Below are 15,241 nucleotides of genomic sequence, written 5' to 3'. Positions count from 1 at the left end.
ACAAATGGCCAATTCATTTCAATGGGCACTATGAAATGCTACTCTTTCCTGTGGATGCGCTGTTAGAGATTTGAGCACCTACTGGCAGATTCTCTCACAGATCTGATCGCAGGTGATCTTTAGGTTTGCCCCATCACCCTGTGATTATCTTATTTTCAGCCGAGCAATTTTTTTTTTCCACCAATTTTGAGCTGAGATCAAACAAATGACGTCTTAGCGGTTTTTAACTTGTTTGTTCTTTGACCTGTTTTTTTATTTTGTCGCTGTTCCCAGTTTTAGGCTTTTACAATTACTGCATTTAAGTCTTCAGCGTGGCATTTCGTTTCGGGAACAGATATTTAACTTGTCACTTGACAGAACTGCAGGGTGATTCAATACGTTGATACATATGGACATTTCCTCCCACTTACCAGGTGCTTGAGTACAGCGCACTCACCCAGTTTTTAGTGTAGCGAGCTCTTCCAGAAGCGATGCCAAGACGCTGAAAAAATACTTCAAAATCATTTCCTGACCCCAGTTTGTTTATCCTTGTGGAAGAAAATAATATGAGAAACAAAAATAATGAATATGTTTGTTATGGCAGACACATAAAGGTCACATGTAGCGATATAGGAAGATGTAATATCCAGTAAATGGCGCAATGAATTCATGAAGCTGGTACATAGTGCCGAGACTTGCACCAATTCTGCCCTGACCTATAGTCTTCGCAAGTTTTTTTGGTTAAAATTTTTCCACCACTGTTCCCTAGAGTGGTCAACTAAGTGGAAGAAGAGCCAACACTTCCGTTCCTGCTGCCAGGGGGAGGAAGATGGCACCATTGCAACAATATGGTTACTTTATATATACATGACTTTTTGGGATGTTAGTATTTTCCAGCCAGAGTTTTTCCACAGTCATCGTGCCCACCGGCAAAATTATGGTAATTACAATTGCAATGACTTGTACAAGCCCCTGCTTAGTTTTATAAAAATCACAGACGCACCTACAATTTCTTTCTTGATTTTTCCAAATTTGTTGGTACTGTTCAGGTCCTGTTCACACTGGTATTATAGTTTTCTTTTTCTGACAGATTTCGGTTGCCTGTCAGGAGTAGAATAGCGTCGTCTATTGTGCTATTCTACTCTGACTCCTGACGGAGCCATTATTGATCAATGGGACCGGTTAGGATCCGTTAAAGAAGATCCTTTATATCTGTCATGGATCCATTCAAAATGGAAACCATGAAGCAAGTATGAGCAGAGCCTAGAATTTACAAAGGCCAGATTCGATTTTAGGCAAGTGACTATGGATGGCTGTGTGCTAAAAAAGGGCTTGCTCAAGGCGGGTAATGACAGCTCTGTTACTACAGAGAGAGGGGGCGGCTCAGTCTACTGGGAAACCCAGTATGGAGAAGAGGATGTACTACTGCTGTGGAAATGGAGGGAGAACCCTGCTGTGACTACTAGGGAAAAGGAGGGAAAAAAACACAATGTGACTACTGGGGAAGGGACTACTATGGAAAGCCGGGACTACTGGGGAAAGGGAGGGTCAGCACTACTGTGTCTCTTGGGGAAAGTAAAGGAGAACACAGCTGTGAATACTGGGGAACACAAGGGAAGGCATTACGGTGACCAATGGGAAAAAGGGCACTGCCATGATCCTTTGAGTATTAGGGAAGATAATGGCACTACTGTTTTTACAGACACCAAAGTAATTATTGTTGGGACATGCTGTGATTTCTGCTGAGGGGGCGTTACATTGACTACTTTTGGAGGACACTGCTGGGAACACTGGAAAGGTGAGAGACATTGCTGTACAGCATGGTGAAAAGGGGGGATTCTGCTGTGACTACTGTGGGTAAGAGATAACTATAGGAGACATGTAAGACCCAATTCTCAAATACAGTTGCAGTGAACTTCCTGTTCTAGGAAATGTTCATTAAACCAATATATACGAGGTGCGTCTCAAAAGTAATGAGAATGATTTTTTACGCTCCCCACGAGGGCTGCGTGAGGAAAGTCGGGATGGAGGTTGTTGCGGGGCTATCTGAAGTATACGGCCGGACCATCCTCAGTTGAGCACGATCCCTCTCGTCACAGACGAAAATACGGAGGAGCATTCAGTCCTGGTGAAAAGTTCTGGTGCACAGATTTGACCTACAAGATATTATTTGCTAAGTCTGAAGTCAAAAGTTTTTTGAATTACATTACCTGGGAGAATCCTTATAGTCCGTCCAGTTATTCTTTTGGTACCAGCTTTCATAAAGGGATTTACCTTCAAAACCTTCATCTGGGCTGGGGATCTAAGGAAATTCAAAGGGGCATATTGGCAATGGAAGAAATTTCAGAAATCATTGGTTAAGGTCCATGAGCTGAACATAAAGAGGCTATGGAGCTGTTCCGAGCACTATGTCTCTTCATCTTTCAGCTTGGAAAACTCCTGCACACTAATATGGATGGTCCCGAAACATCCTCTGTTAAATTAATTTTTTTCAGACACTGTAATAGGATGTATCTAGGTACTGCCCTGCCGGGACCTTCCTCCTCAAAGACGTCACCACTGAAGTACAGTTCCCTGGTCACCCTATATGGGGTCATGGCCATTGTTGTGCAGTTTGCTCTTCTTGTCCTTCTCTTTCTACATGTCCATATTTCCAAATAGAAAGCAGAGGTGCAGTGACAATAGAAGGACACGCACAACGGAGCGGACATATAGCATGTGCAGACTGAACAGCTACACAGGGGCCCCACATTGCCCTCAGGATTTTTTAGAACATCTTGCTTTCCTCACCCCTACCCCTGCTCACCCTTCCACAAGTCTTTCATAGATTACACAGACACAGCATCATCCGGTCAGCCAATCACAGAGACTCTATGATTGACTGAGCTTCTCTGTGATTGGTGGATAGCCGACGATGGAGCTACAGGAAGGGAGCTAAAGGGTTATTCCCAGCGCACAAAGTGATGGCACATCACTAGGATATGACATCAGTTTAACAATTGGTGGGGGTCACTTCAGTTGCAGATCTCTGAACAGCAGGTGGCCAGGACTGCCGCTGTGCAGGGAACAAGAATGAAGGGGGCACAGCTGTAAAAAAAAAATACAATCGCTGTATCGGCGGGGCTATATATACTATCAATTTGTGTTATGGAAATAACCCTTTAACTACTCTACCCTAGACCACCAGGGATGTTACTATCAATCCCTTCACCGCCCTAGAACACCAGGGATTATGCTTAAAAACTATGTACACCTTTGAAATCATTGAAATTGTTTTTGTTTTGTTTTTTTAATAAAAATGGGTATCAGTGTGTTTGGTGCAACTTTCAAAATACCTTTTTATTAAAAATTATATTTACTTTTTGAGATACAGCTGCCTTGTATCCTGTATTCAGAGCAGCTGTATCGTGCGCTGAGACCTAAATCGGTCAGGTCAGCGGTACTGACGGGTTCAGTGTGAGCGGGTCCTGAGTCTCTGATGTGCAGGATCCACCTGTAATCAATCACATCTAAGTTATGAACTTAGATGTGATCGGTAACAGCCCATCCTGCGTGTCAGAGACTCAGGACCCGCTCACACTGAACCCGTCAGTACCGCGGAGCTGACAGATACAGCTTTAAGCGCTAGATACTGCTGCTCTGTATACAGCTTACCAAACAGCTGTATCTCAAAAAGTAAATATAATTTTTAATAAAAAGGTATTTTGAAAGTTGCACCAATCACACTGATACCTTTTATATAAAAAAAAAAACCAACAAACTATTGCAAAGGTGTACATAGCCTATGACATCGCTTTCCAGAGAAATAGCAGCAAAAAAAACAAAAAAACTTCAGCAATTATTCATTTAAATATGTGAAGATGTAAGTTGCAATATGCTGGCGGAAAGGGGCCCTCAGACTGTTTTTACACATGGGCCCTTAGTTGTTAAACAATGTCTGATGGAAACATGAGGGGAAGAAGGGAAGAAAACCAAAGAACATACTGACGTTATCAAGCTGTTGTAGGCTGAGAAGGGGACCGGGAGATCGCAGCCTCATAAGATAGCAAGTTTAACAAACACTCCATATAGACATTGATAGGTCTTCAGGACGTACAACTGAACTTAGGAGAAAAGACTTCACATGTGGATTCTGGAGCAATACGACATTTTCATTTTTCAGGCTGGAGGTATGCTTTAAATTAATTTCACCTTTTTGGTGAACCTACTGTAATATATTAGAGAACTGCCCAACTAGCAATTCTGTAAATACATAGAAGAGGGAGTGATCCCATAGTAAGGCTGCGGGGGTTAAAATTCTCCACAATTGCCCTATCAATTTGTACAGCCTGTGGGTGTAAATGCTACACCTGGGGCCACCTCCTGCCACCGATGACATCACACATATTTATAATGACATTACACCGATTTATATACATTATATACCAATATAAACCATTCTCTATTTTTTAACAATACATATTTGAGGGGTTCAGAATAGTTACCTCTTTTGTTAAACTGTATACCAGCTGATATAATAAAGGGGTACAATCAACTCTTAAAGTATAGTTTCCTACAAAAAAAAAAAAAATATTTTAATTATTACACATTATTTAAAATTTGGAACCTAGAAGGCCAATATTTATAATATATATATATATATATATATATATATATATATGTAGATAATAATAATATATATATATATATACAAAATTACATTGTAGCCAACTTTATCTTGACAAATACACAGTGGCGGGATCCTTTATCTTGACTTTTTCAATGGCTTTTGTTGTGTGATGTGACGCTGCAGCAAGTTATGTGTCAAGATGAAGATGGCTACATCTGTAAACCGCGTCTAAGCTGGAGCCCGGGGTAGACAGAGCTAGTGACTAGACTTTGGGGGTTAAGGAGATGCAAAATCTGAGTATTTAAGTGTTTGGACACTTTGAAACCATTTTTCTGTATTTCAATGTATCTAAAAATAAGAAATTAAGCAAATCATTTTGTGTACACAGCTCCCATCCAGACCTATTTGTTTCTGCAGTTATCCCCTACACTAAAAACCAGCCTAGTCTGATCCTGCAGTCATGTGTTATGCTGTTTCCTGTTCCCAGAGGCATAGGTAGCAAGAGGGACAGGGCGGATGGGGAGCACTGAGATGGTGGGGCCCAGGGGTGGGCTGGGACGGTCCCCCAGCGGTGCCATGTCTCGGTTTCAACTGTATGTGCGTTATCAGGACATAGATATAGTTGAATCTAATGGTGGAGCAGGGAGTCGTCAACATTCACTGTGTAACGCCGACCGTGAGAAGCTTGGCGCAGACAGGCACGATGACGTCACTGCGCCGAGCCACACAGAGCACAGACTGAAGGAGCAGAGGAATTTTCTCCACTTGTCGTGGGAACGGGGTTAGGTGAGTATTTACTTTATTACTTTTATTAGGCACTGTAGGCGCATTATACTGTGTGGGGGCAGCTATGGGGGCATTATACTGTGTGGGCGCACTATGGTGCATTATATTGTGGAATTATATAGGGGAATTATACTATGTGGGGGGCAGTATGGCGGCATTATACTGTGTGGGGACACTATGGGGGGGATTATACTGTGTGGGGAAGCTATAGGGGCATTATACTGTGTGGGGCAGCTATGGGAGCATTATACTGTGTGGGGGCACTATGGGGGGATTATACTTTGTGGGGAGGCACTATAGGGGCATTATACTGTGTGTGGGGCAGCTATGGAAGCATTATACCGTGTGTGGAGAGGCACTATAGGGGCATTATACTGTGTGTGGGGCACTGAGGGGGCATTATACTGTGTGGGGAGGCACTATAGGGGCATTATCCTGTGTGCGGAGGCACTGTAGGGGCATTATACTGTGAATGGAAGTTACGTGAAAAGAGTAGAAGTTACGGAAACAGCGTAGCTCGCTATGCTATGCTGTTTCCGTAACACCCATTCACTTCTATGGAAGTTTACAGAAAGAGAATTGCACAGAAAACTATGCTGTTTATGTAAGCCTGACCCCGCCGGATGCGCCTCTGCAGTTCTAACCATGCGTTGGGGACCCACTTGGTAGGGACATACTCCGATTTATTTGCCCCCCTGTGCTAAACCCCTAGTTACGCCTCTGCAGGCTGTGCCCCTTCTTCTTAGACAGCAGAAGGGGAAGCAAATGGCAGAAAGAAACACATGGCTGCAGAATCAGACTACACAGGGTTTGTTTGTAGTCTGTAACTATGGAGACACAAATTTGCATAGGAGCTGTAGACAAAAAAAGGGTAGCTAGATTTTAGTTAAGACTATTTGCAAAGTGGCTTACTTTTTTAAATTGTTTCTTTTTTTCAGATGCAATGGAGCAGTAAAAAAAAAAGAAATGTTAGTTGCACATGGGGACTTTCTTTTTTAAATTTTTATATTAAAATGTCCTGTCAAGAATTTTTTGGGGGTTTAACTGGCTGCTCTAGAATTTGGTACTTGAACATTAATGTGTAGTCTTGTAACCTATGGAAAATAAAGGACTGTGGGGGGAATTTATCAACCAATTTACACAAGTTATTGCGTAGTAAAAGCATCGAAATGTGCAATTTGTGCAATTTTTACGCCGCCCTCGCCACTTGTGGCTATACAAAAGGGGTCGAAGCATTTGGTGCAAATTACATTAGAAATCTACGCCAGCTCCTACCTGGCCTAGATTTCACACTGTGGAACGTAACAAGGTAGAGGCCAATGACAGGTCTCGTACCTTGCCCTCCATCAGACTACCCCCGCCACCCTAATTGACAATTAAAATAAAGAATGCTCCACCTTACCGCTCCTCTTCTCCCCTCCGGGACCCCCAGGCTCCCTCAGCATGTTGCGGCTCATACAGCGTACTAACACTGGGAAGCCTTAGTACGTTGTATGTGACCCAGCACTGATGATGTTGACTGCTGCGTCGAACAGAAGACCATGGCGCTGCTTGGCGTCAGTACCTTGTTTGAGCCACCGCACGGCGAGGGAGACTAGGAGGACCCGGAGGGAAGAAGAGGAGCGGTGAGGCGAGTATGCTTATTTTTTATTTTATGTCCCATGAGAAGGGGAGGGTAATGGATGGTGCACAGCCGTGGTCGTTGTGCCACAATTGTGATGCATGGCCACCCAACAAGGGCGAAGATGTTAAAGACTTAAGAGTTGTGCACTTCTTAATAAAAATGTTGCATCTTACTCCAGCGGAGCAGATAGCTAAGACTGGCATATGAAACGCCAGTCTTAGTAAATCTGCCCCAGTGTGTGTGCCAACAGTGTAGTTGCGCACTTGATATTGAAGTCCTGTCACTGCTATGGGGGGATCATACATTGCTTGTAGTACAGACATCCTAGTCCCTGTCCCCAGATCTAGGTCGATGCAGGTACTCGGCATTGGTGGGAATGATGGCGCTTCAGCTTGGTTGGTTCTTGTGGTTGACCATAGACCAAGGATAGGCAAGAAAAGTAAGCGGTTGGTTTGGAAATCGTGAACATAGGCATTCATGGGACTGCTACAAGACGAGGTCTACATTTTGAGTTTTTCTATAGGGCCCTCGTTTATGCTCCGATGAAAAGCTGACACGACATCTACCAAGCTAAACCTCGATGAGGATGGAAAACTCTAGACTAGACTGTTCTTCTATATTCTAAAAAGTAGCTTTCCTTCTGATCTTTGTTTTCTGTTAGAATGTATTACAGAATACAGGTTAGCATACACTTAGATATACACTAAATAGATTTGCTAATGGAGGCATATAGATCATCATAGAGAAAAAGAAACACCAGCATATGGTTAAAAAAATTGGAGGACGAAAAGGCGCAATTGCATGTATATATATATATATATATATATATATATATATGTGTGTATTGTTAGATTTTTTTTCATACCTTCCACAGATGAATCTGCATTGATGTAAGCCACTGCCCTTTTCTCCAGTAGTTTAACATTCTCCTACATACACAAGACAGGACACACTTTAGGGTCAGTTCACACGTTGTGTATATACTGCGGTTTTTCCGCAACGGAATCTGTTCCGGAAAATCCGCAGCAAATACAGTAGCAGAAAAGTGGATGAGATGAAAAAAAATCTCATCCACACGTTGCGTAAATACTGAGCGGAAAAAACGCTCAGAAATTGACCTGCATTGCGGAATTTTATTTCGCAGCATGTAAATTGTATTCGCATAAACGCTGCTTATTTGTTCCGGGCTTTCCCCATTGAATTCAATGGGGACATAAATCCCGCAACATATAGCAGTTGTTGCATTTCTTAGCAGCGGGTTTGCAGCGATGCTGTCGCAAAAAACGCAACTCAGAATAAAAAAAATAATCTCATTCTTAAACATTTGTGTCACTCCCTCCCTTTGTGTCACTCCTGGGATGATGTTTCATTCCATGTGACATTTGCAGCCAATCACAGGTTGTAGCGGCGGTCACGTGGGATGAAACATCATCCCAGGAGGCCGGTCTGGATGACGTCAGAGGGCCGACCTCCTGGGATGACGCTTCATCCCATGTGACCGCCGCTGCAGCCAATCACAGGCTGCAGCAGTCTCCTGGGATGAGAGGTCAGCAGGCCAGTAAGTGCTGCAGTTTTCCGCAGCGGACATTCCGGGTGAAAAACTGCACCACACTTTGCTGCGGTTTTTCGCCCGGTATTTCCTGCGGATATGCTGCGTGCCGGGTTTCCAGCTGATTGCTGGGGGTCCTAGAACCAGGACAACCTGTTAAATCTTATCTGCATATTATTCCCTATCCCCTGCCCTGCACTGATTTCTATGATTAGTGCAGGGGGAGGAAGAGAAAACTGAACATCAAATTCACAAATGGAGCTAAATGTTCAAATTCTGGCTGCTTGCAGTCACCACTAGGGGGAGTTTGGGAGCTTACTGCATACTGGTTATAATAAAACATTATGCAGTAAGCTCTTGAGCTTCCTCTTGTGGCTGTTTCAAGCAGTCAGAATTTTATCATGTAACTGTATGGCCATGCAGGGGATTTGGAGCTCTGTATCAGAAAAATTCCCTTTTTATGATCCTTCGGTCAATTTTCCACCTGCTTGTTTACTAATACTGTAGTTCATCTAGAGAGAGGAGTTTTGGACAGGTTTTCATCACCCAGTATTAAAGGGGATGGGATTAAAACTCTCTCCAAGGGCCACATAGGAGTGGCATGGTCTGTATGTCCTTGAATGCAGGCATGTTGCCCACTTACATAGCAAATGCATTTAACCTCTCAAGATGAAATTTACTTTATGGATTAGAGGTTAATTCCTCTCCATTTAATCTAAATGTCAACGTAGAGGAGAAGATTACAAACCAATTACCTCAGCCCACTCTGTAGAACCTAAAAGTCCAAACTCTTCTGCATCCCAACTGGCAAATATCATCGTCCTCCTTGGCCTCCAACCTATAAAGAAAAATGTGTACAAGAGAGATAAGGATTGAGTGTCGCCCTCTACAGGATGTAGCCCTAAATGTAAACAGTGTATAAAAGACTAATCCCAGACAGATATACTAGTATATACTATACTATTGTCCTGCTCAGATCCATATCTTTATCCACAGTAATATATACAAGTTCTTGTGTACAATGAGCAGTATTTTTGTCCATAAAGGAACATTATTATAGTAGAGGGACCATGTTATAGTGGTCCATGGGGCAGAGTTAGGGTATGTTCACACGGCCTATTTTCGGCCGTTTTTCGGGCCATAAACGCCCGAAAAATGGCCAAAAAATCAGAAGCAGAACGCCTCCAACCATCTGCGCATTGATTTCAATGGGAAAAATTGTATTCTGTTCCGACAAGCCGTTTTTTTACGCAGCCGTTTTGAAAAACGCGGAAAAAACGTCCGCGAAAAAAAAGTGCAGGTCACTTTGTGGGACGTTTTTGGAGCCAATTTTCATAGACTCTATAGAAAATAGCTCCAAAAACGGGCGTAAAAAACGCTGCAAAAAACGCAGCGAAAATCGCGAGTGATTTAAAAAAATGTCTGAAAATCAAGAGCTGTTTTCCCTTGAAAACAGCTCCGTACTTTCAGATGTTTTTGACTCAGCGTGTGAACATACCCTTATAGTGGTTATATTCTTGTATATAGGAGCAGTATTATAGTAGTTATATTCTTGTATATAGGAGCAGTATTATAGTAGTTATATTCTTGTACATAGGAGGCAGTATTATAGTAGCTATATTCTTGTATATAGGGAGCAGTGTTATAGTAGTTATATTCTTGTACATAGGAGGCAGTATTATAGTAGTTATATTCTTGTAAATAGGGGGCGGTATTATAGTAGTTATATTCTTGTATATAGGAGCAGTATTATAGTAGTTATATTCTTGTATATAGGGGGCAGTATTATAGTAGTTATATTCTTGTATATAGAGGCAGTATTATAGTAGTTATATTCTTGTATATAGGGAGCAGTATTATAGTAGTTATATTCTTGTACATAGAGGCAGTATTATAGTAGTTATATTCTTATATATAGGAGGCAGTATTATAGTAGTTATATTCTTGTATATAGGAGCAGTATTATAGTAGTTATATTCTTGTATATAGGGGCAGTATTAGAGTAGTTATATTCTTGTATATAGGGGCAGTATTATAGTAGTTATATTCTTGTACATAGGGGCAGTATTATAGTAGTTATATTCTTGTATATAGGGGGCAGTATTATAGTAGTTATATTCTTGTCCATAGGAGAGGATAGACGTGTGCTTGTGAGCTCCCTGTTAGGACTATGCATGGCTTCTGACCCAGGTGGAGGGGAGGGGTCCTGGGGTGATGATCCTGGGAAAACCCAGAGTCTGGAGTTTGGCTTGCAGCATGGAGATGGTGGAGGTGATGATCTGGAAATGGTGGCCGGTGAGTCAACTGAATCTCATGATGTTGGTGAATTGTGCACAAAAATGACAAAGAAAAATATCTTTAAAATGGAAATGCAAGTTCGCAAGTTGAGAACTGAAATTAACCAAGAGACTGATCCAAAGGCAAAGCTGATGAAATGTGAGTGTCTGGATGTTTGCACACGTGAGCTAGTGATATTGAAGGAGAGATTGCAGAAAGAATCATGCACAGTACCCAAAATAAAGAACCGGGCAATTGAGAACAAAAGGGAGACCAGAGCCCAAACTGTGAAGAGAAAAAATATCATTGCAAAAAAAGACACTGACTATAATGCTGTGTATAATATTGTGGCGCAGGGAAACCCTGGAAGATATGAGTGTGCAGTGGCTAGAGGTTCACAACTCCCATCATGTGTGGGGTCTGTGCAATCAGTCAACAAAAATACTGCTAAAGCTGCAGAGAAATGTGTGCCAGCTGACGAGGGGTTAACTGCAGTAGACTCTATGTGCAGTACTGATGAAGTGAATGCGAGTGGCACTCCTGTGAGTGAGCAAGAAAGTGCCTCATGTCCTGATATTATAAGTGAGACCTCGCTCAGCGCGGTGATTGACAGTCTGATATCTGATGAACCAGCGGCATAGGCTGAGGCGGACATTGCAGACCCTGTTCTGGAGGTTCAGCCGTCCGCAGTGTCAGTGAATAGAGCGCAGGTTACACAGCGATCAGGAGCAGACACAGGAGGATCTGCAGTACAATCAGCTGAGGAGAGGTCCAGTCCTGACCCACCTGCTGACAGACCTCAGTACAGGAGACTGTTCTCCAGCAACACAAGACCGACTAACCCCACACCTCAGAGGAGGAACGCGGTCAGAATCAGGTACTCAGGACCAGAGGAAAACATCCCTTCCAGACTCTACATTGGGAAAGTTTTGTTGAAGGAGTTTATGAAGTTTAAAGCTTCTGAGGTGTTCGCTCTGATCCACGTTCCCTCCAGCAGGAATTATGACATCAGTTTCAAGCTGCAATATAGTCTAGACTTGTTCTGGAGTATTTATAATGATACAAAGGAGCACGCGATGTGGGACCATCTACATGTCATCCAGCTGACTAAACCCCAGGTAGTCACCGCCACCGTCCTGTTCCAGTCTGAGGTGGTGGCTCTGGCAGATTTGCAGCACTGGTTGAGCAGATATTGTGAGGTGAAGAGACTTCCAACAAAGATCTATGATGAGGAGGAGATCTGGAATGGAGGATATTCTGTCAAGATCCAGCTGGTTCAGGAGAATGGAGTGACCAGACATCTGCCACACTCATTCTACCTGGGCTCGGAGAGAGGCATATGTTACTACCCTGGTCAACCGCGACTGTGCCATAGATGTGGGGGCAGACACCTGGCATTCAACTGTTCCCGTATTAAGTGCTCACTATGTGGTCAGTTTGGGCATGTGAAGGATGATTGTACAGGACCTGTCATCTGTAACCTGTGCTTAGGACCTGGACATACATTCCGGGAGTGTCCACATGCAGAACATAATAAGGAGGATACCTTTAAAGAAGCCATGGAGGAAGACCAGGAGGATGTCTCCATATGTGTAGATACAACCCCAGAACCTGGAAGTCCCAACGATGATGTGAGCCAAAGTACCAGAGATCGTGCTCCAGAGACGAATGTCCCATCTGTGGATGCTGCACAAGTGTCACCAGCCACTGAAAATGGAGGTCATGCTAAAAGCGAAATATCCAGTCACTCTGTCACCAAAACATCTGCCCAACACCAGTAAAGAACCAGCTGATCCAGCCGCAGGGAACAGTAAGGAACCAGCTGATCCAGCCGCAGCGACCAGTAAGGAACCAGCTGATCTAGCCGCAGCGACCAGTAAAAAACCAGCTGATGTAGCCGCAGCGACCAGTAAAAAAACAGCTGATCCAGCCGCAGCGACCAGTAAAGAACCAGCTGATCCAGCCGCAGCGACCAGTAAAGAACCAGCTGATCCAGCCGCAGCGACCAGTATGGATGAGGAGGGATTTCAGACGGTTAAAAGGAGAAGTAAAACAGATGATTCTTCTAGGAAAAAAATCACTGCTGCAAAGAAATCACCGGAGTCTCCAGTGCTGGCGATAACTGGGGGACGTTACTGTGCGCTGGGGGAAGATGACCGAGAAGAAGAAGCAGAGATGGAGCAAGTCTCCTCACACAACCCAGATGACGAACCTCAGGATGAAGATGCTGACCCCCCAATGTCCACCAAAAGATGGGGTGTTACAGGACATAGCAGTGGAAGAAAAAAAAAAAGTAGGAAAGACGTGTAACCAGGATGAGGCTGAAAATCACCTCCTATTAATGTGAACAGTGTGAAGAATAGGAGCAGGCGGCGGGCGATATTCCAGCGTCTGTCTAACGACAAAACCAATGTCATCTTTATACAAGAGACTTATCTACAGAGTAATGTCCCTGCTGTGTCCCTGCAGTCACCACATCTATTGGGACAGTGAAACTCTCAGCTGCTGTATGGAGACTTCTAGCCCGAACTCCGTTTATATCATAGAGGTTTACTATATGTCATAAATGTGGTGACCATGTACCATCTGTGGTGTGCGCGATGCTGCCCGGTCACCAATAAAGAAGAACTCTCCTGTAATACTGTCTAGAAAAATATCATGAAAAATAGTTGAAACAATCTATACTGGAGCAATATTCATATATTATGGTTTGTTTAATGATTGTGACGTTATTAAGAGACATACGTTTATTTTCTTTATCTGTTATGAGTGTATTGCAAAGGTATTGTAATAATTTGTTGCAAGTTTTCAAATAAAAAAGATAATTATAGTAGTTATATTCTTGTATATAGGGGCAGTATTATAGTAGTTATATTCTTGTATATAGGAGGCAGTATTATACTAGTTATATACTTGTATATAGGGGAAAGTACAATAGTAGTTACATTCTTGTGCATGGGGGGCAGTATATAGTAGTTATAATCTTGTATATAAGGAGCAGTATTATACTACTTATATTCTTATATATAGGGGGCAGTATTATAGTAGTTATATTCTTGTATTTAGGGGGCAGTATTCTAGTAGTTATATTCTTGTATATAGGGAGCAGTATTATAGTAGTTATATTCTTGTATATAGGAGCAGTATTATAGTAGTTATATTCTTGTATATAGGAGCAGTATTATATTAGTTATATTCTTGAATAGAGGAGCAGTATTATAGTAGTTATATTCTTGTATATAGGAGCAGTAATATAGTAGTTATATTCTTGTATATAGGGGCAGTATTATAGTAGTTATATTCTTGTATATAGGGGCAGTATTATAGTAGTTATATTCTTGTATATAGGGGCAGTATTATAGTAGTTATATTCTTGTATATAGGAACAGTATTATAGTAGTTATATTCTTATATATAGGGGGCAGTATTATAGTAGTTATATTCTTGTATATAGGGAGCAGTATTATAGTAGTTATATTCTTGTACATAGGAGCAGTATTATAGTAGTTATATTCTTGTATATAGGGGCAGTATTATAGTAGTTATATTCTTGTATATAGGGAGCAGTATTATATTAGTTATATTTTTGTATATAGGAGCAGTATTATAGCAGTTATATTCTTGTATATAGGAGCAGTATTATAGCAGTTATATTCTTGTATATAGGAGCAGTATTATAGTAGTTATATTCCTGTATATAGGGGCAGTATTATAGCAGTTACATAGTTACATAGTTAGTACGGCTGAAAAAAGATACATGTCCATCAAGTTCAACCAAGGGATGGGTAAAGGTAAGGGAAACATTTCTACACATAGGAGCTGATACATTTTTGTTCTAGGAAATGATCTAACCCTTTTTTGCAGCATCTCCTGTCCCTGCTGTGACGGCTCCTGCGGTGACTATTCCATAAATTCACAGTTCTTACAGTAAAGAAGGCTTGTCGCCTCCGCAGGTTGAACCTTTTTTTCTCCAGACGGAGGGAGTGCCCCCTTGTTTTTTGAGGGGGTTTTACATAGAACAGGATTTCACCATATTATTTGTATGTGACATTAATATATTTATATAAATTAATCATATCCCCCCTTCGTCGTCTTTTTTCAAGGCTAAATAGCTTTAATTCTTTTCATCTTTCCTCATAACTTATATTCTCCATGCCCCTAATTAGCTTAGTTGCTCTTCTTTGTATTTTTTCTAAATCCCTTCTATGAACTGGAGCCCAGAACTGAACTGCATATTCTAGATGAGGCCTCACTAATGCTTTGTAAAGTGGCAAAATTACATCCCTGTCCCGTGAGTCCATGCCTCTTTTAATACATGACAATATCCTGCTGGCCTTTGAAGCAGCTGATTGACATTGCATGCTGTTATTTAGTATATGATTTACAAGTACACCCAGATCCTTCTCAACAAGTGAAT

The 15,241-nt window shown here is 42.0% G+C and overlaps 1 protein-coding gene across 3 annotated transcripts in view; it reads right to left on the bottom strand.

Annotated features, from left to right (window-relative positions):
- Positions 1–15,241, bottom strand: part of LOC142742050 (glutamate carboxypeptidase 2-like) — a 136,345-nt gene that overhangs the window by 15,869 nt on the left and 105,235 nt on the right. For all 3 annotated transcript variants that reach the window (XM_075851452.1, XM_075851450.1, XM_075851449.1), the window contains 5 exons: positions 9,303–9,385; positions 7,864–7,927; positions 4,464–4,531; positions 2,190–2,281; positions 437–527 (listed from right to left, as the gene is read on the bottom strand). In XM_075851452.1, coding sequence (XP_075707567.1) covers positions 437–527; positions 2,190–2,281; positions 4,464–4,531; positions 7,864–7,927; positions 9,303–9,385 — 398 coding nt within the window. The remainder of the gene's footprint in view (positions 1–436; positions 528–2,189; positions 2,282–4,463; positions 4,532–7,863; positions 7,928–9,302; positions 9,386–15,241) is intronic.

Source organism: Rhinoderma darwinii, chromosome 2 (genome assembly GCF_050947455.1).
Source record: "Rhinoderma darwinii isolate aRhiDar2 chromosome 2, aRhiDar2.hap1, whole genome shotgun sequence".
Classification (NCBI taxonomy): Eukaryota; Metazoa; Chordata; class Amphibia; order Anura; family Rhinodermatidae; genus Rhinoderma; species Rhinoderma darwinii.
Note: the sequence above shows the minus strand (reverse complement) of the source record. Positions and strands in the feature narration are given on the sequence as shown.